General features: G+C 57.6%; 2 protein-coding genes across 2 annotated transcripts in view; both read left to right on the forward strand.

Annotated features, from left to right (window-relative positions):
- The window catches only part of MST1R (macrophage stimulating 1 receptor), a 12866-nt gene extending 9159 nt beyond the window's left edge, over positions 1-3707 (forward strand). Inside the window, exons 13-17 of the mRNA XM_023533302.1 lie at positions 49-230; positions 325-434; positions 697-862; positions 1259-1395; positions 3129-3707. Coding sequence (XP_023389070.1) covers positions 49-230; positions 325-434; positions 697-862; positions 1259-1395; positions 3129-3384 — 851 coding nt within the window. The 3' untranslated portion in view covers positions 3385-3707. The remainder of the gene's footprint in view (positions 1-48; positions 231-324; positions 435-696; positions 863-1258; positions 1396-3128) is intronic.
- Positions 3708-12150: 8443 nt separating this feature from the next.
- Positions 12151-15861, forward strand: LOC105295188. Its single transcript, XM_011364756.1, has one exon. The coding sequence runs from the start codon at positions 12151-12153 to the stop codon at positions 15859-15861; it is 3711 nt and encodes a 1236-aa protein (XP_011363058.1).
- The last annotated feature ends 2442 nt before the right edge of the window (positions 15862-18303 follow it).

Below are 18303 nucleotides of genomic sequence, written 5' to 3' on the forward strand. Positions count from 1 at the left end.
CTTGTAAAGGATGCCCCTGCCCTGGGCCTGACACACGCTGCTCTGCAGGCATCACGGAGCTGCAGGAGGTGGAGGCCTTCCTGCGTGAGGGGCTGATCATGCGCGGCCTGCACCACCCAAACGTGCTGGCTCTCATCGGTATTGTGCTGCCACCCGAAGGGCTGCCCTGGGTGCTGCTGCCCTATATGCGCCACGGAGACCTGCTCCAGTTCATCCGCTCACCCCAGCGGGTCGGTGCTTAGCTGGCCCTGGGTCAGGGGGCTCGGGCGGCAGCTGGGGATGGAGCTGCTCTGCACTTGCCTGCTGACCCATCTTTGCCCCCAGAACCCCACAGTGAAGGACCTCATCAGCTTCGGCCTGCAGGTAGCCCGTGGCATGGAGTACCTAGCAGAACAGAAGTTTGTGCACCGGGACCTGGCTGCTCGGAACTGCATGTGAGGGGCCAAAGCAGTTGGGGGGAAGCAACGGGCCAGGGCACCAGGCTCTATAGCTGCCCCGACGGCACTTCAGGGAAGGACCTAAACTGCAGCCCTTGCTGCACACTCCTGGGCATGGCCTCCCCTCTCTGGGCCTGTTTTCTTGTCTGTCCAGTACAGTTTAGATTGGATTCTGTGGCCCTGAAACCCTGTGAAGACCTGAAACAAGTAGATTCAAGGCATGGCGGGGGCCAGTTCATCTGTGATTCCTCTCTCCCAGGCTGGATGAGTCATTCACAGTCAAAGTGGCTGACTTCGGCCTGGCCCGTGGCATCTTGGACAAGGAATACTACAGCGTTCAACAGCACCGCCATGCTCGCCTGCCTGTCAAATGGATGGCCCTGGAGAGCCTGCAGACCTACAAATTCACCACCAAGTCTGATGTGGTGAGGCCCCACCTCCCTCAGTCTGCGTGGCTTCAGTGTCCTGGGAGAATACTGAGCTTTGCCCATTCAGCTCTGGATAATGATCTGAGCCCAGGGGATCTCTAAGCTGGGCAGGCGCCCTCACAGCCCATTTGCCCACCTCTTGGGCAGGAGAAAGCTATGAATTCATTGGCTCCTCACGGGTCCTCCAGGCCCTGCCTTGCACCAACTCCGGAAGGCTCAGGTGGTGGGAGGAGACTTAGGGAAGATGCTTGTGAGGTATTGAGGAAGGGCTCTGGTTGGAGAGTGGAGCCCCCATTTCTAGCTAGAGTGATCTGGGAGGTAGAAGACCTGGGAGCTCCGCCTACCCCAAATTTGGGGTAAGGCTTAAGTCTCTTCACCTTTCCTGTCCCACAGTGGTCGTTTGGTGTGCTGCTATGGGAGCTGCTGACCCGGGGTGCCCCACCATATCCCCACATTGACCCTTTTGACCTCACTCAGTTCCTGGCCCAGGGTCGCCGCCTGCCCCAGCCTGAGTATTGCCCTGATTCTCTGTGAGTATATGGAGGTGATGATGGGGAGGGAGCTGGGCCCCAGAGACAAGGAGCCAGCCAGAGACAGCGGTCCTGCCTGGTTCTTGCCTGGTTCTCATCTTCTGGTTGACCCAGAAAGGGACCCTGTCTGGACCTTAGTTTCCTCATCTGTGGACTGGCTCCTCCCCCATTAAGGCTGGGTGCTGGGATGATATCATGGTTGCCATGGTAACAGCATTCCCAACTTTGAGTCTGGGTTGAGGCCAGTGATGTGATTTCCCAGCACTCCTCCCACCCCCGCCAAGGGGGGCTGTTTTCCATCTTCTCCACTCACTTAACCCAAGGAAAGCTTCCATTAGCTCCCACACTAGCCCCCTCCACACCTCTAGATCAGATGTTTTTCCACTGGATCTAGGTTCAGATTCCCTGTTCCTGGAGGCATGGCAGCCGTGTCGTCAAAAGTGCATGTGGGATGGCTTTGGTGCCAAAGTTCACCTTAAGCATCTCAGCTCTGCCCAGGTCTTTGTGGTTAGACCAGGAAGAACCAGGTCATGGGTCTTATCTCAGGCTGCATTCCAGAAGGAATGAGTACCCCTGCCTCACAGCCCTGCCTGCCTCGGGTCTGGTCTTCATTGTTCACATCACTAACCCTTCTGGTTTGGAGTGAGGGAAGTCAACTTCACTGCCTGTCTGCCTCCCGGTGAGGCTCCCTGGAACAAACTCTGAGTTGGAGATTTATGTGCAGGGGGTTTATTGGGAGGTCGGGGCCTAGGGAAGCAGGACTGGGCAGGCAGGGAAATCGGGCTGCGATGCAGATGAAACGGAGGCTGCAGCCCACCCCACGGGGACTGCTCGAGCTGAGATGGCCCTTTAGAGTTTTCTGCAATGAAGATCAAGGGGCCAGGTCTTTGCTCCAGACTAATCAGTGACTGGTTCCAGCCATCCCTGAGATGGGAGTGTGAACTTGGAGGAGACAGTTCTCTTCTGTCTAGGGCAGTTCCTAGAGAGGACCTCAGCCTCCAGCAGTCAGCAGCCACGGGAGAACGAAGAGGGGATCTGGGTGGTACATCCACCACACCAGGTCAAGTCCCTTCTCCTCTCTGGGCCTCAGTTTCCTCATCTATAAGTTGGGATGGTAACAGTACCACCCTCAGAGAGTGTGGTGAGAATTATGTGAAATTATCATGTATAGGGCACTTAGAGTATCATTTAAGGCAGGGATGACAGTCCCAAGATAAAGGGGCAACTATTAGGACCCACCAGGCAAACCCAGAGAAATCCTGCTGCAGAACCATGATGCCACTGGTGCTGCCTCTCGCGTCCCTGTCTCAGGATTTTTAACCCCAATTTCATTGGACCTGGGTTTCCTTCCTAGACATGTGATGATAACCATGATAGCTTGTGATCTGGGTCCTAAGCTAAGCACTTCATGGGCATCCTGTCACCTTATGCCCCATAGTTCTGGGATCAGAGGATCCCAGAGGCACAGAGATGTTAAGGAATTTGCCCAGAGTCACATAGCCCAGGACACAGAGGGCACAGGAGCCCAAGCGCTTAACCCCTTAGGCAATTCGACCTCTCCCAGGCTGGGGAGGCAGGACTGGAACAGCAACCACAATGAGAAGAGCTGCCCCTGATTGGACTATGCTCGGCACTGGGTGCTGTTACCTGTCCTCACGCCTACGTGGCTCGCCAGGGGAGGAACAGGGAGGGTGAGGTTATGCCCTGGCCCTGACATTCTCCTCCACCTGCAGGTACAAAGTGATGCAGTGCTGCTGGGCAGCGGACCCTGCGGCACGACCCACCTTTGGAGCACTAGCAGGAGAAGTAGAGCAGCTGGTGGCAGCTCTGCGTGGGGACCACTACGTGCAGCTGCCTGCAGCCTACGTGAACCTGGGCCTTGGCATCTCGGAAGAGGCAAATGTGCCCCTAGAACAGTCACCGTCCACACCTGTGCACCGGCGCACTGCACGGCCCCGGCCCCTCTCAGAGCCAACACTACCCACGTGACTTCAGCCCTAGGTGGGCCCTGAGGGGCCGGACCTACATAGCCCCTCCGGGAAGTTAATTCCACGCTGCCTCTGGGCCACGCCAAGCGAGGGGGTGGCCTGAGCTGCCCCCTGCCACATCCCTGCTCCTTAACATTCAGGAGCTACAGAAGAGGAGCAGGGCACATTGGCCCCTCACTGCACAGAGGGTGCCAGTGAGGGTGATCCTGGATGCAGCGAGTACTTATGGAGCGCCAGCTGTGTGCCTGGCACACTGGGCATCAGGGACTCAACGGTGACCAGACAATGACCCATGAACCAGTAAATTAAACAAATAACTCTTTAGTGCAAATCGTGGTAAATGCCATGAAAGGAAAAGACAGGTGGCTTTGGGGGAAGGAAGGACAGCTTTAGACAGAAAGAAGGGTACAGCGGTGAGGGTCACCCTAGCAGGGGACGGTTCTGCTGAGACTGTGAGGTGGGAGCTGTGCCAGAAGCAGAGCTGGAGGGAGAGAGATCCTAAGGCTGGAAAGGGGTTGGGTCGTCAAGAAGGCTCCAGAGAACAGGGAGGTAGGCAAGACCGGATCCAGGTTTTAAGGCCCCCTAAGATTTTGGGATGGAACCAAGATGGGTGGGTTGAGTACTCAGGCATGCAGCAGCCAGGAGGGCTTCTCCCACCACTCAGTCTGCCTGTCTCCTGCCCTGGGCCCCAGCCCCCCACCAGGGCTCCCTGCGCCACCGCCAGCCTCCTCCTCCACCACATACACTGTCAGGGCATGGAGCCTTGCTCCTCCACCCCCCACCCCTGCCAGCATTGTCCTTGTAGCCTTGAGAGAGATGAGCCAGCAGCAAGGTCTCAGCTCCACACTTTCCAGGCACCAGCTTCAAGGTGCTGACTGCCCAGGTTATTTATACTTGTCAAGGCCACTCTATAATAGCCACTAGAGCGGCAGGTACCACAGGAGAGGGGGAACGGCTTCAGTCTCATGCTAACCCTCGCCATGCCCTGGATGCCGAGGGGCAGCTGGGCCCTCCTGGCGTGGATAGCTGGGGTGCCAGAGCATGCATCGTGGTGGTTCCCCTCTCTTGCTCAGGATCCCCATAGCCTCTATTCTGCCAGTTTGGGAGACCCCACTTCACCCCAAGGGGAGCATCCTCCCTCTCCTGTGAGTCCCCAGCTCTTTGCCATGTCACACATGGAGCTCTGGGTTTGGGGCAAGAGCTCCCTAGTAAGCAGAGCGGGGGTCTTACTGGGACTGGCGCTGCCCAGTGTTCTCTATCCATACTGCCTCCTACTCTGTCACCTCAGGCCAGAAGGAGACCCATTTTGGGGGAGCCTAAGGACCCTGGGGACAGGTGGGTAAAGCTTAAAACAAGATTCTTCTAGTCATTTGCAGATGTCCAAAGATCAGGGGCCCATGAGCTGGAGAGGGATAGAGACAGACTCTGTCTGCCTGTTCACCACTGCACCACTGCCGCCAACTCAGAACAGGTGCCGAGGAGGCTGTAGCCTTGCATTCATCCAGAGACTCCTTGTCTCTGTGTGGGGAGTGGACAGTTGTTTCGCTCCTGAGGCTGGGAGAGAGGTGAGTGGAACGTCTCGGGTACCCCCGCAGCCGTGGTCCCTATAATACCAGTTAATTGGTATTATCCTTCTGACTTGCAATCCCTGTGCCCTACCATCATCCTGAATGTCTGAGGGTCACTTAGAGCACCAGGCCCTGGATGGGGAGTGAGGAGAAGACCCAGGGGCTTCTTCGAATCTGGACTGAGGCTCCTTCCCGCTGAACTTCTGCTGTTCATAGACCACTGACTCATGTGTTCCTAAGAGAGAAGCTCAGAGGAAGTGGGTCTCTGGATAAGAGAGAAGCTTATCAAAGAGAGAGGTCACAGAGAAGGGAGACAGAAAAGAAACTCAAGGGGTATTAGGTTTCCTTGCAGCCAGAATGTGGCTTTTGGGGCCTGTTTCTGGGCCCAGGATTCTCCAGTGAAGGTGCCCAGTAAAGCAGGTGCTTGGGCTCCTGGATCATGGCATAACTGCACCTCCTTCCACCAATGCTGCACCCCTCAAGCTCAGAGCCACCTGATGGTCCCAAGTCTATTTGGAATGTCAAGAGCTGGAACTGCTTCGGGATTAAATTCCTGACTAGGCCACCAGGGGGATGAGGAAGGGAGGGTTAGTTCTAGGCCTAGGCAACCAGGAGGCTTCTAAGAGGCTTCCAGAGCTAGTGAAGGCAGGGCTGGGGAGGCTGAGTAGCTAGCGAAGGCAGGGTTGGGGGAGGCTGAGTAGCATGTCAGGTATGATGGGTGGCCATTGCAGGGGAAAGATCGCTGGTGGCCTTGGCAGGCATGGATTTGCCACTAGCGTGGGACAGCGCGAGCAGAGGTTTCTCCCAGGTCCAGCCTCGCCACCATGAGCTGCGGAAAGTAGTTGTCAGCTCCTCTGCCTCTTTTCTCTCCACTGCAGCCCACTGAGGACGGGGGCGAGCAGGTGCCAGTAGAGGCTGGAGGGAGACGAGGACGGGAGCTGGGGCCGAGGAAGCAGCAGATGACTCACACCCTCCCGACTGCCCATCGGTGTCTCTGTTGTCTGGCACCTGGAGGCATGCATGGGGTGGACTGATCTGATTTGATGGAGACTTTGATGAGCCTGGTCTAAGATTCCCTTTAGGCCTTGACCCCAGCCTTTCAGAGGATTTTCCCAGGGATCCAAAATGCTCTTTGTGGAGTGGGGTCACACCGGAGGGCTCCAGATTTAGTTCCATTTCAAACCCCAGGACTTTCCTGGGACAAGCAGCTTCATCAGTCACTCATGCAGACCATGAGGCCCTGGGTCTACCTCTGATGCCATTCCATGAACTAACTCCCTTCACCTGTAAGAGAGAGGGGGAATCTCCAGTGCTGAGATGGGGTGGGAGACATGGGCGTTGCTACAAGTGTCTGAGGCTCAGGGAGGCCTGGGCTGCATCTCTTGAAATTTTTGCCTCTGACTGAGGAGAAGCGGCCCCAGGAATCAGTAGCTGAGCACTGAGCCTCCACCCTCCAGGCCCTGATGAAAAACACGCTGGGCTGAAGAATTGCCCTCAGTGAAGACCCCAGGAACCGAGTGTCTCTTCACCTACAGCCTCTGCTCTGCCCATGTGGGAGTCCAAGCAGCCCAGAAGTGGGGGACACCAGCCTGAAGGAATGCGGATTACTTGGGGAAGTGCTCTCAGTCTCTCCTCCCACTCTTTTGGGGTTTGTTTCAGTTGAAGTTTTTAACTCAATGAGCATAGATGCCAAGAGAGCTGGGGCAGCTGCCATGTTCACCTCTGGCGGTGATGGCTTCTTGGGTGGGCTGGGTTCTTCCGGTCTAAGGATGGTGACCTGGAACATGATTTTTGCTCTTGGTCCTCTCTTGGTGGGAGTCCTCCTACCAAAGCTATGCACCACGTGCCCAGTGGGTGGCAGAACCTGCCCAATCTCCGTCCAGAGATGTGGCACCCTAGTAACCTCCTACTGACACCCTCAGACACTCTCAGAAATGTCCATTTCTCCTGAACCCCCATTCCTTTCAGTCCATCCCAGACAGGAACTCACAGCCCCAGCCTCTCTAAAGAAGAAGGGTTCTGTTCCTGAGCCTCCCCATGGCCCTTGTACTTTGATGAGCCTGGTCTGAGATTCCCTTTACGCCTTGGCCCCAGCCTTTCAGAGAATTTTGCTCTCTATTCCGTCCGTGCTCGGAGCATCCTCTGTCTCTGGTCCCAGGATGTTCATGCCAGGCCTAGCAGGGACTGTCGTGCTGCCCTGGAGAGGGAGGCAACAAGAGTGAGCTCTCGTCTCGCTTGGCGGGATGAGGAGCCCAGGACAAGCTTCTGCCTCTGCGTGGCTACCCATGCTCCAGCAACCTCCGTTCCACCCAACTGGGAGCCCTGAGCTTGGAAGGGAAGCAGAGGCACTAAAGGCCCTCACAGCCTGCCTTTTGCTGTGAAGATGGCAGGATACCCCCGTATTTGGCCCTCAGCAGTCTCTCTTTTGCTCTGTGGGAGCGCAGAGGCCAGGCCCATGATGGTTTCTATTTCGAGCTCAGGTGGTGGGAGCCGAGGGAAGTTGCTGAATCCCTGGGGCTCAGCATGGGCAGAGGCAGAGGGAGCACACGAGGCTCCCAGGGCCAGGGGCATCCTCACTTCTCCTCTCTGCTCCTCTTCACATTGGTTTAGCCACCTGTACACTTGCAGTCAGTCTTGGACTGGCACTTGAGATCTGGGAATGCATCAGGGGACTCAAAACAGCTGGTGGCAGAGACCATGAAATTCAATCAGCTTTGAAGTCAGCGTGCGCTCCCTCATACTACAAGTCCCACCTGTGCAGCCTGGACCACAGAGACTCAGAGGCCCCAAAGGAATCAGTGCCACGCCTGGGCTCCATGGCATTGACAGCTTCAGCCAGGCATCAGTCCAGCCGACATGTTTCTCAAAGCTGGGGACACCCCTCTTTAAAGGAGGAAAAGAATCTTTTGGGCAGTCCCAATCTCTTTGCCCACATGGGTGACCCAGCCATCTGTTCTTAAAGTCACCCCCACCCTCCACTGGTCCTGGGCTCCTCTGGGAGGGCAGATCTCACATCCCCTCTGCAGGTCTGGTCAGAAGTCTCTTCTCAGCCACCGTGAAGCCACGTGTGCTTCTGGCAGCACTGCCTTTGCCCCCACCTCTCCGGGCTTCTGGATCGGGGGCTGCTCCCAGAGAGGGTGAGCAGCTCCTCCAGCCCCTAAGCCAGCTGTGGCAGCAGTCAGGGTGGCTGTGCTGTTGCCCTCCCTCCAGGCTGTTGCGGCTGGCCATCTTTCCCGAAGTTACGTAAGCTTGAGTCAATTGGAGCTCAGAGCGGTTCATTGTGGGCTATTTTTAAGCTGTAACACATCACAGCAGAGGGGTCACTGCACCGAGGCTTGCAGGGAAGGTTGTTTAAACATCTGTTATTTAAATTCCCCTATGCCTTAGAGCTCAAATCCACATCCTCCTGGCACTCTTGGGTTCTGCCTTCTGTAGCCTGGAATTAGGAGTGGATTATCACCCTTCACCCACTGTAGTTCCCCTAGGGCTAGGGTTCTGTGCACCCTGGCTGTATTCCTTTGGGGTCAGACGTGGAGCTGGCTCCATAGAATGGGTGCACTCTGGCCAGGAGACTTCAGGGAAGCAGGGGTGAGGGCTCACGGGTCACCTGGATAGCTCCAGGGAGGAGGGTCAGGAGACAAAAACACAGACAGAGCGCTGGGTGTGAAGCTGGGAGACCAAGAGCACATCCTTCCTCCTCGGAATCTCGGTTTCCCATCAGCGCCCACAGCCAGAGCACAATAGCCATTTGGGTCTTTTTAGACCTTTACCTGGGCTGCACTCCTATCTGGAATGCCCTCCCTCCACAGATCTGAAGTCTACCCATCTGCAGCCTCCGAGCTGAAGGGCTGGTGTCTGGGCCCCTGGACAGTAGGCCGGGATGAACCTCTGGGAAACAGGCCTGCTTTTCACTCCGGCCTCCAGTGGCTGGCTGCACTGGGAGCCCTCAGGCTCCTTCTGCTCCTAGACGTTTGGAGATGTCCAGAGTCTTCTCAGGGTGCAGAAGGAACAAGTAGGTAGACTGGAAGAGCACGGGGCCAGGGACTTGACAGAGCTGTCTGCCGAGCACGCAACAGAGCCAAAAACACGTGTGCCCTGGAGAAGCAGGTCTGGGAGACCTGGCTGGTCACGAAGCTTCCAGTAGAATGGGGCATTCTTTGCCTCTCTGCTGATGCCTCTCCTGCCCACCACCCTTGAAGCCTCTCAGTTGGGTGCCAGCCTGATCCACAGGAAAGGAGATTCTCTCAGAGTGACCTGACTCCCCCCACCTCCTGAAGTCTGACTGTCTCTACAGGGCTGGGAGCTGTTCGCCTAAGCCTGCCTGAAGGGGCCCAGGTGAAGTGTGGGAGGAGGCAATGCCCGGATCTGCCCTCACAGAGGAGACTCTGTCTGGCCTTCCCCTTGAACTGAGCTCTTTCTTGGTCTCTCGATCCCAGACAGCCCTCAGCCTGGGGAATGGGCTCAGCCTGGGGGAGGGGCTCTCTAGGTTGCCATGGAAACACGTTGGCCCTCCTCACTTTCCAGAATCAGAAATAGAATTGGATGCCCTTCTTCCTGGTGAAAGACTATTTAAAAACGCGGGGTGGGGAGGGGTACAGGGGCAATGGCCTTGCCTGATCCCTGGAGCTGGGCAGAAGGGCCCCAGCCTGGGGCCCTTGTTGCCCTGTTGCCCCTCCCCTCAGGTGGATCCATGGAGTGGGTTGGCTGGCCAAGAATTCTGAGTACAAAAGACCTTCAGCCTCACCCCTCAAGGCTTGTAGCCGGCCCCTACTCAGCACCACTAGGCTCCTGGGGGGAGGGCAGTGGCTTAATGGCACCAACAAGGAAAACACCCCCTCCCAGGCTGAGGCCACCCACTAAGCGATAGGGAGGAGGAGCAAGTCTATGGGGGGCCACAGCTTGGGTGGGGCTGCGGTACTCAGAAGGGAGGCATGTTGGCCTCTTTTCAGCAGGATCCGTGTCCACATGACCCTGGTACCATAGGTTCCTGAAGTGCGGGCCCAGAGTCTAGTGGCCTGGCATCAAATTCTGGCTTTCTTACTCACTAGTTGAGAACTCTGTGAATTCTCTCTCTTCTCTGTGCCTTGATTTCCTCATCCGTAAAATAAGGATGATAGTGCAGGCTCATTGAATTGCTGTGGGGCTGAGTTCCCAGTGCTCAGCACTACTGGCACAGAGGAAGGACCCAACCAATAACAGCCGCCCTTCTTCTTGCTGTAAGGGCTGTTTGCTTCAGGCCGGGAGAGTCTTCTGGCTTCAGACTGCCTTCTTTGGCTTTCCTTCGTGGGCCACGCCATTCCGGTCAGTTGTTCACAAATACCCGGCCTTGAAAAGAGGATCGAGCCCACTTCTGCAGGAGCTGGGGGAAGGTTCAGTGGCTGGACAGTCAAGGGGTTTCTGGGGCCTCCCTCCATGCCCCCGCTGCCCTCCCTGGTGCATCTCATCTCAAGTGCTCCATAGAGGCTGCTAATACTGTTTCTACTGTGAGAAAAAGAAAATCCCCCAAAACCGATTTTCTCAGAGCCAGAGATTAATGAAGTATTCAGCAAATGTGTGTGTGTGCGCATGCACACAGGTGCAGGCCACAGACCCTTGGGCTCTGCCACCTTCCCAGGGCATGGTGTGTGGTGAGCAGCAGTGTCCAGAGACATCTGTCCCCATTCTTAACTGAAGGCAGAATCTGGGGAAGGGGGAGGGGGCCCTGGGGTCCTGAAACCTGGCTGAGTCAGGCTCTGCCCAGTGCTGAGTCGGGAAGGTGCAGACGCAGCACAGAGCTAGCCTTGGTCCCTGGTCACATCGCTTCACACCCCACGGCCAACTGTAAGCACTATTTTTAACCTTTGTGAAAACATGTGGCTTCAGAGGACAAGCCTACAGCTGCGTTCTCCACAAACCTGTTTCCTGGGTGGAAAGACTGAGGGCTAAAAGGACACAGCCCTAGAAGACAGAGGGAAGAGGCCGAGCTCACAGCTGGGGGAAGGGAGAAGGGCCTGCCCCGCCCCAGGTGGGAACCTCCAGTCCCAGGCCTTTGGCAGTGGGCAGTTCCCCAAACTGCTGCCCAGGCCAGCCCTCTGTGATTGTGGGGCATGTCCGGTCCTGGGCTGATGGCCTAGGCAGGTCCCACTTCCCCGTGCCCCTCCGTTTGCTCACTTAAGAAATAGAGGCTGGAACTGCCCACCTGGTCTAATAGCTAGGGCGCCCACCCTGTGCCCAGTCCTTCGTCCAACTTGTCTTCACTGTAGCTGAGCATGCCGCGTGTCCAGTCCTACACCCACCATGCCCCACTGGGGACCAGCCCTGTGCCCGCTGTGTGGACAACCCCATAACCACTATGTCACTACTGTGTCCCATCTTGGAATTGCCACTTGGCTGGCACCGTGTTTACTGTGGCCTAGTCCTACGCTCACTGATCTGTCCCGCTTCTGGCCAAGGTGAAGTTGACACGATGTAACAAGAGCTAGAACCTTCTGACTTGAGAATTCTGAGCTGAGGCCCCACCCCCACCCTTGCAGTCCCCATCTCCACCTCTGTGGGATACTGGTCTTAGGTTTCAAGGACATGTGGCTCTGGGGAGGGGGCTATGTGAGGCACAGGCAGAGAACCATCTGGAGCAGAAAGATTGCCAGGGAGCTGCTGTCCCTGGAGCGGGAGCCGAGGAACATGGGGGAGGGGAGCTTGGGCCTGGGCCTGGGCCTGGGCCCCTCACCCTCTTCTACCTCCCAGGACTGAGTGGTAAAGGGTCTTTGACTCCTGTGAAGGGCCTCGCGTCACATACCTGTAGCTGTGCCCCTCGGTCAGGGCTTAGTCTCAACTTGCCACATGGGAAATGAGGAGAAAGAGCCCAGTGTGGCACCTGAGATAGACTGGGAACCCAGGGGCTTCCTCGTCTTTTCCCTGCCTACCTTCCTCCCTTGGCCTTACACTAGCCCCCTGCTCCCCAGGCACTGCCCTCACTCTACAGCTGGCCTGGGCAGAGAGGTCACATGGCTGGTAAGGGGAGAGGAGGCAGGCCTAGAACTGGCAGGCTCCCTGGGCCTTTCTATCTCCCAGGGTTCCCTAGGCAGGCCCCCATTTCTCAGGGGGGTGGGGCCCCTGGTTTCCCACACTCTGTCACCTCCCCAGGTCACTGGGGGCTGTGATGTGTGGAGTTGCCATGGCAACGAAGTGGGGGCAGGGCACCTAGAGCATGGAGTAGGACTATGGAAGTCACCAAGAAGGTGGGGGGCCCTGATCCATCGGGCCCCCAGGGCCACCCCTCAGCCAGCAGCCAGCAGCTGGGGGGTGGCCTCAGAGAGTCCCAGGGACCTTTGATAAACTCAGGGTCCAGATACTTCAGGCAGGGGTTGCCATTGTCCACTGAGGCCATGACTGATGGGGCTTGTGGCCCAGCCTCCCAGGCCCACATCCCTGAGCCCATTCACCAGCTACCCCAGGACCCTGCTGAGGTTAGCGCTCACTGTGGCTATGAGTGGGCCTCCCAGGATGCCCCAAGACTCTCCTCCACTAGCCTGTTTCCAAGCCCCACCACGGAAGCCCAAGTGCGTCTCGTCATGGATAATGAGACCCTGGCCCTACCCTTGTTCCCGCGCGGTGACAGCACCAGGGACATGGTCCAGCACGGATGCCGCTCCTGGTTTCAGGTGCAGGTTGCGAGGGAGAGCAAGGCTCCCGCGAAAGTCCTGGTAGGCTGGGGCAAAGGTCCCTGCAAGCCTGACCAGAAAACTCCCTTGGGCATTAGGAGGAGCCAGTGGCTACCCGGCCTCGTTTCAGCAGAGGATGGCTCAGCTGTAGCCCAAGGTCCTTTTCCGGCTCCAGCCCAAGATCAGGGCCAGGGCAAATGCCTGTATCCAGCTCAGGCTCCTCCAACTCCACCTGAGACAAATACTCCAGCTCTGGATCCAATACCAATGCCAGCAGCGGCTGAACCTTACACCTGCAACCCCGACCACTTGACTGAAAGCAGTGCCATCACCAAGAGCTTGTCCCATGACGACCTGCTCAAGACGCGTGGCAACCAATGCCAGGACGAAATGAATTTCTGTTCTCAGGAGGAGCCTCCCACCCCAGCAGCCACTGCGAAAGAGTCCCCAGACCATGCCCAGGAGCTTGAGGTTGCCAGAAAGCAGGTGGGACCCAAGCAGCCTGAAAACCCAGCAGAGAAACCCCTCATCCAAACCTCCAGGCCAGGCAACCCCACAGCAGTCTCAGGAACCCCGGGAACCCCCAAGTCCCTGAGGAGCAGCCATATCCACTCCTCTCAGCCAGTGCAGCAGCCCCTTAATGTTCGTGACAACACCTGCTCCAGTGTGCCACTCTCCGCTGACCAAGTAATCGGCCACACGCAGTGCCCAGTCCAGTCTCCTAGGGAAGCCATGCAGAGCGCCCCTTCTGGTGCCCCGACTTGCCAGCTCTGGGACACTCAGGAAGACCACGTGCTGGTGTTTGATATGGCCACGGGCAACACCAGGATGGGGCTGATGTGCCATGACCCCATGGGCTCACGGGCAGTTCTGGTGGGCCTCATCCCCAACCACCCATCCATCCATGCTTCTGAAAATATGCTGTCCACTCGGCCATTGGCAACACCCGTTTTCTCCCCTGACAGAAATCGCTCCAGCTTTTGGTCCACCTCACCCATGCTGTCCAGCCCCGTGCCCTCTAGCCTCTCATCTGGCAGCTACCGAGAGGTGGCCTTGGTTCCCAAGGAGGCTAGGCTCAACCTGGAGTCACAGGTCACCCCTGGTACTGAGTCACCCATCAGGCGGGGGATGCTCACTAGGCCTGTTCCATTGGGGATGCCCCTCCAACTTGGTGAGAGGACAATAAGCCATGTCCATCATCCTGGCTGGTCCAAACCTGATGCTGAAAAAGATGAATTTAGTCGCACCATCTGGATGCTGGATGCCTCTGGGATGCCGGACACTCCAACGGTCCAGGCCAAGCAACCACAGTGGATGAATGCAGAGCAGACTCATGAGCCTCTTCCTTCAGCCAAACCCCAGGAGGCACCCAGAGCCCTGCCCCAGGGGAGTATAGGCAGACGCAACCAGAAAGAGGTCATTACTGCTCACCTTGACAACCCTCTGGCTGAAGGTGCTGGGCAGGCCCACCTTCATGGTTGGCCCCCACTAGCTGAGCAGCACCCCCTTGCTAGACAGCCCCCTCCAACTGGTCAGCCCCCCTCTTCTGAGCAGTGGCCCTTTCTCAGGCAGACCCACCTTTCTGGATACCTATGCCTAGCTGAGCAGCCCCCCTCTACCAAGCAGCCTCCCCTTCCTGGTCAGCCCCCTCTCCCTGGAGCCCCTCTTTCCAGGCAGCTTTCTCTCACTGGGCAGCCTCTCTTTCCCCAAGAACCCCCCATCTCCAAAGAGCCCATCCTTTCAAGAGGCCCCACCACCACCACCAGGAAGCCTGGCCAGGCCTCTGTCCCATGCCAGAAAGGTGAGCCCTTGCGTCTGCCCACCCAGGTGGGGGTACTTCGGGGGTCCCTGGCTCCCAGAAAGACCTGCGTCTATGTGAGCAGTGAAAAGGTGGGCACCGGTGCTGCTACTAGCTCCAGCACACATCGGCTCTCATCCTGGCAACCTGGCAGCTCTCATAGGGCCCAAGAGGAGCAGCTCCCTCTGATCACATTCACCACGCCTGGCACTGGCTGCAAGGTCCTGCCCATGGCCATGGTGAGCACCGAGCCCCAGAGTTCCCAGTTCAAGCTGACAGCTAAAGACATTCCAGGCTCATCAATGGTCACACACCTTGACCTGGTTCGCGGGGCCTGCTATGAGCTGGTGCCCACCAAGGATGATCTGCCAGTACAGTCCCCAGTGCTCTGCCGCCACTCGCTGGGCCCCTACCAGAACATGACGGCTGTGGTGATTGACACAGGCACGGGCTTCACCAAGTGTGGACTGGCTGGAGAGGACCATGTCCTCAGCGTGGTGCCCTCACGTGTCCAGCTGCTGCAGCAGTCAGTCCAGGGCCAGCCCAGGTATGTGGTTCCCGAGAACCTAGAGGGCTCCTGCTCGGTGCTGAATCGAGGAGTAGTCTCTGACTGGGATGCACTGGAGGTGCTGTGGCAGCATCTGTTCTATTGCAGCCTGGGCATGCAGCCCGAGGAGCTGGCAGTGCTTGTGGCCGACTCACCCATCTCACCGCGTACCAACCGAGAAAAGGTGGCTGAAATACTCTTTGAGTGTTTCCACGTGCCAGCCATGCAGACAGTGCATCAGGCCCTGCTGGCACTCTATGCTTACGGGCGCACCACTGGGCTGGTGCTGGGCAGCGGCCACGGCACCTCCTATGTGGCACCCATCCTCACTGGGGATCTAGCCCCACTTGACACCTACCGGCTGGATGTGGCCGGTGCTGATCTCACTGAATACCTGGCTCAGCTCTTGCTGGCAGGAGGCCACTCACCGCCCAAGGCAAGCCTGGTCAACCAGATTAAAGAGGCCTGCTGCTACGTGACCAGGGATATGGCAACCGAGATGGCCCACGCTGAGACCCAGGCCCGGGTAGACTTTGTGCTTCCAGACAAGCAGGTCATCAAGCTAGGCTCTGAGCGCTTCCGCTGCCCTGAGGCCCTCTTCCAGCCCAATCTGCTAGGCCTCAACCAGCCAGGCCTCCCACAATTAGCCCTCCTAAGCATCAGCCGGCTGGAGGCCAAGCAGCAGGAGCAGCTGCTGGCCAACGTGGTGCTGGATGGTGGCAGCACCCTGGTGAGTGGCTTTCCTGAGCGTCTGAGACAGGAGCTGGGCCCCTGTGCCACTGTGCTGGCCTCTCCCCACCGTGCTGTTGCCGCTTGGCTTGGAGGCTCCATCATGGTGTCCCGGGATTCCTTCCAGAGCCTATGGCTCAGCCGCCGTGAGTACGAGGAGGAAGGCCCATGGGCCATCTACAAGTACCATCTGTGAGCACATAAAAGTTCTGGTTCTGCTTGCTTTGAGCTCTGTGGCATGTTTTAGGCCCAGGATGGTGTGGAAAGGGCAGGTATCCTGGCACGGGGTCAGGGATGGGGGCCTTGGCACTCCTAAGGCACACCCTGCCTCTGTACACTGGAACTCTATGGGTCCTGGCAATTCTATCCTTTCTAGAGAGCCCCAGAGCCCCTTGGCATTGGCTCTGGTCTAGCCTGACCTTTACTGCACCCCAAGGGCAAACACAGAGAGTGGCTGCTGTGGGTTTTGCCCCGTTGCCCTGGCGACAAGCGCAATTACCCTTGATTGCCAGCTGGTTGCCATGGCAATTTCAAACATAATGTAATAACCCACACAGCCTGGAGTGAGTCACGAGGGGGGGCAGCCCCCTCCCCTAGCTCCAGAGGAGAAGACTACTTGCCCTCCCCCATTTTGGGCCCTCTACGGGGGGCTGAGGCCAGCAACATAGATAACAGCCCAACAGTTTCAAAGATGGCTGGGGGCCTGGAGCATTGTTGCCCCCAAGAGGCAGCTCCTGTCAGAGTCTGGGCTTCTTGGGGGAACTGACCTGGTAATGTAGGTACCTCCTAAAGTCTGATTTTTGGCTGGAGAGCTCTGTGCTAGGTTGGCAGGGGCTTCTGTTCACCAGACAGAATAAGAAGGTATGGGAGTACTGGCCTACCCTGGGGTAGGAAATCAGGGTAGGAGGGCAGATAAGTCCCTGGCTTCTGGGGGTGGAGGTACAACCTGAACTGGGAGATGAGGCTCTGGCCTGCCCTGTAGGCTCTGTGGATACAAAGCTTCGCACCTCGTCCTGCCCTCTAGGACCGTCTAGCTCTGGTGGGAGCCAGAACAGCCAACTCTGGGTTCCCTTCTCTCTTCAGCCTCTCAACCCAGGCAGCCCCCGCCCACATCGGGGTCAGGCTACAGGCCTCCTCAGGAGGCCCTCATAGAGGTCACCAGGCAATGCCAGTGCCAACTGACCCCGCTCTTATCCCAAACTCTGCCCTGTGCTACGGTCTCCCGCCATCCTCTAGCCAGGGGGTGGCTAGAAGCCAAGGCCCCAGATTGTCTGGCCCTGAGAGTCGGGATAGGAATGAAGCTCTGTCGGCACAGTCCACGGTCTAGGAAAGCTGAAAGGATGGCTTTCAGCTGGTTTTGCTACTTCTTGATCAGAGGGCAGCTGGAGATCGAAGCCAAGACGATGGAGCCCTGCCCTGCCCATGCTTCTCTGGCTGGGGGCTGAGGGACAAGCCATGAACCAGTTCCAATCCTAGGTTTTCATCTTTAGGCTACCCTCTCCACAAAGGGCAAGACTTGGCTACACCTCCCCATCACGCCGCACGTACACACACACACACACACGCACACACACACACACATGCATGCGTGCGCACACACACGCACACACACACCTGGGAGTGAGGGGCTGCCTTAGTTGGAGAGACTAGAAACGGGCAATGACACAGGATAATCACAGCCCCTGTCTGCCCCTGGGCGTGACCCAGCCTCTTCCCATGTCCTGCCCTCCCATCCTGATTCAGTCTCCACAGTCCTGAGGCCTGTGCCAGGCAGGACGGGGACCAGTGTGTCTCCGGGGACCATTAGCTCCAGGGACTAGTTACAGCATCCATGCGCACGTGCGAGCAAGCACGCCTGGGTGCACACAGAATCCAGACACACGTGCCCCTGGGCACCACTGCACACACTGTACTGTCGCCTTTTCCTTCAGCATAAGAGCGCACACACAGAGACACACTCACACGTGTGCATGCACACCCTGCCACGTGTTCTCACCCACAGGCACATGGAGTGTGCACAGGACCAAGAAAAGGTGGAGCGCTGCCAGCAGCAGGAAGGGCTCTAGCAAGTCACCTCTTCCCCTACCTCTAAATCCCCCATTCCAGCCTCTCCTCAGCTCAGTTTCTCCACGCCTGGGTATCCATGGCCTTTGGGAAAGACAGAAAATGTGTGTGACATGTGTGAGGTCAGCAGGCCATGGCTCAGCTACACCATACAACTCAGAGAACCAGTGTTTCAAGGACGGTGGGAACTGAGTGCCGGGCCATTCATTCATTCTGCAGACATGAACTGAGTACACCGAGATGAGACACAGGCTCTGCGCTGCAGATGCTCAGCGTGCCAGGAGATTCCTACTCACTGGTGGAGCTGGTGCCAGGACTGAGACCACCCAGAGGTGGCACCAGCCTGACCTGGAACAGGTGACCCAAAGCCAGGGAAGGATGTAAAGGGCTCCTCAATACCCCCTCTGGAGGAAGGTATTGAGGGGCCTTGTTTGAACAGTCGTTTCCCAGGATAGCCTTCCAGCCCCAGCCCCAGCTTCCTCTCTTGGGCAGTCACTCCCGCCAGCCGGCTTGGAGAGTCATGCAGGAGAGACTCACTCAACATGGTGAAGAGTTTGGAGAGGACCCCACCCAG

The sequence above is a fragment of the Pteropus vampyrus genome, unplaced genomic scaffold (assembly GCF_000151845.1).
Source record: "Pteropus vampyrus isolate Shadow unplaced genomic scaffold, Pvam_2.0 Scaffold100, whole genome shotgun sequence".
Classification (NCBI taxonomy): domain Eukaryota; kingdom Metazoa; phylum Chordata; class Mammalia; order Chiroptera; family Pteropodidae; genus Pteropus; species Pteropus vampyrus.

Excerpts from the sequence above, each read along its gene's own strand:
- LOC105295188 (XM_011364756.1), top strand. The coding sequence starts at position 12,151 with ATGGAAGTCACCAAGAAGGTGGGGGGCCCTGATCCATCGGGCCCCCAG.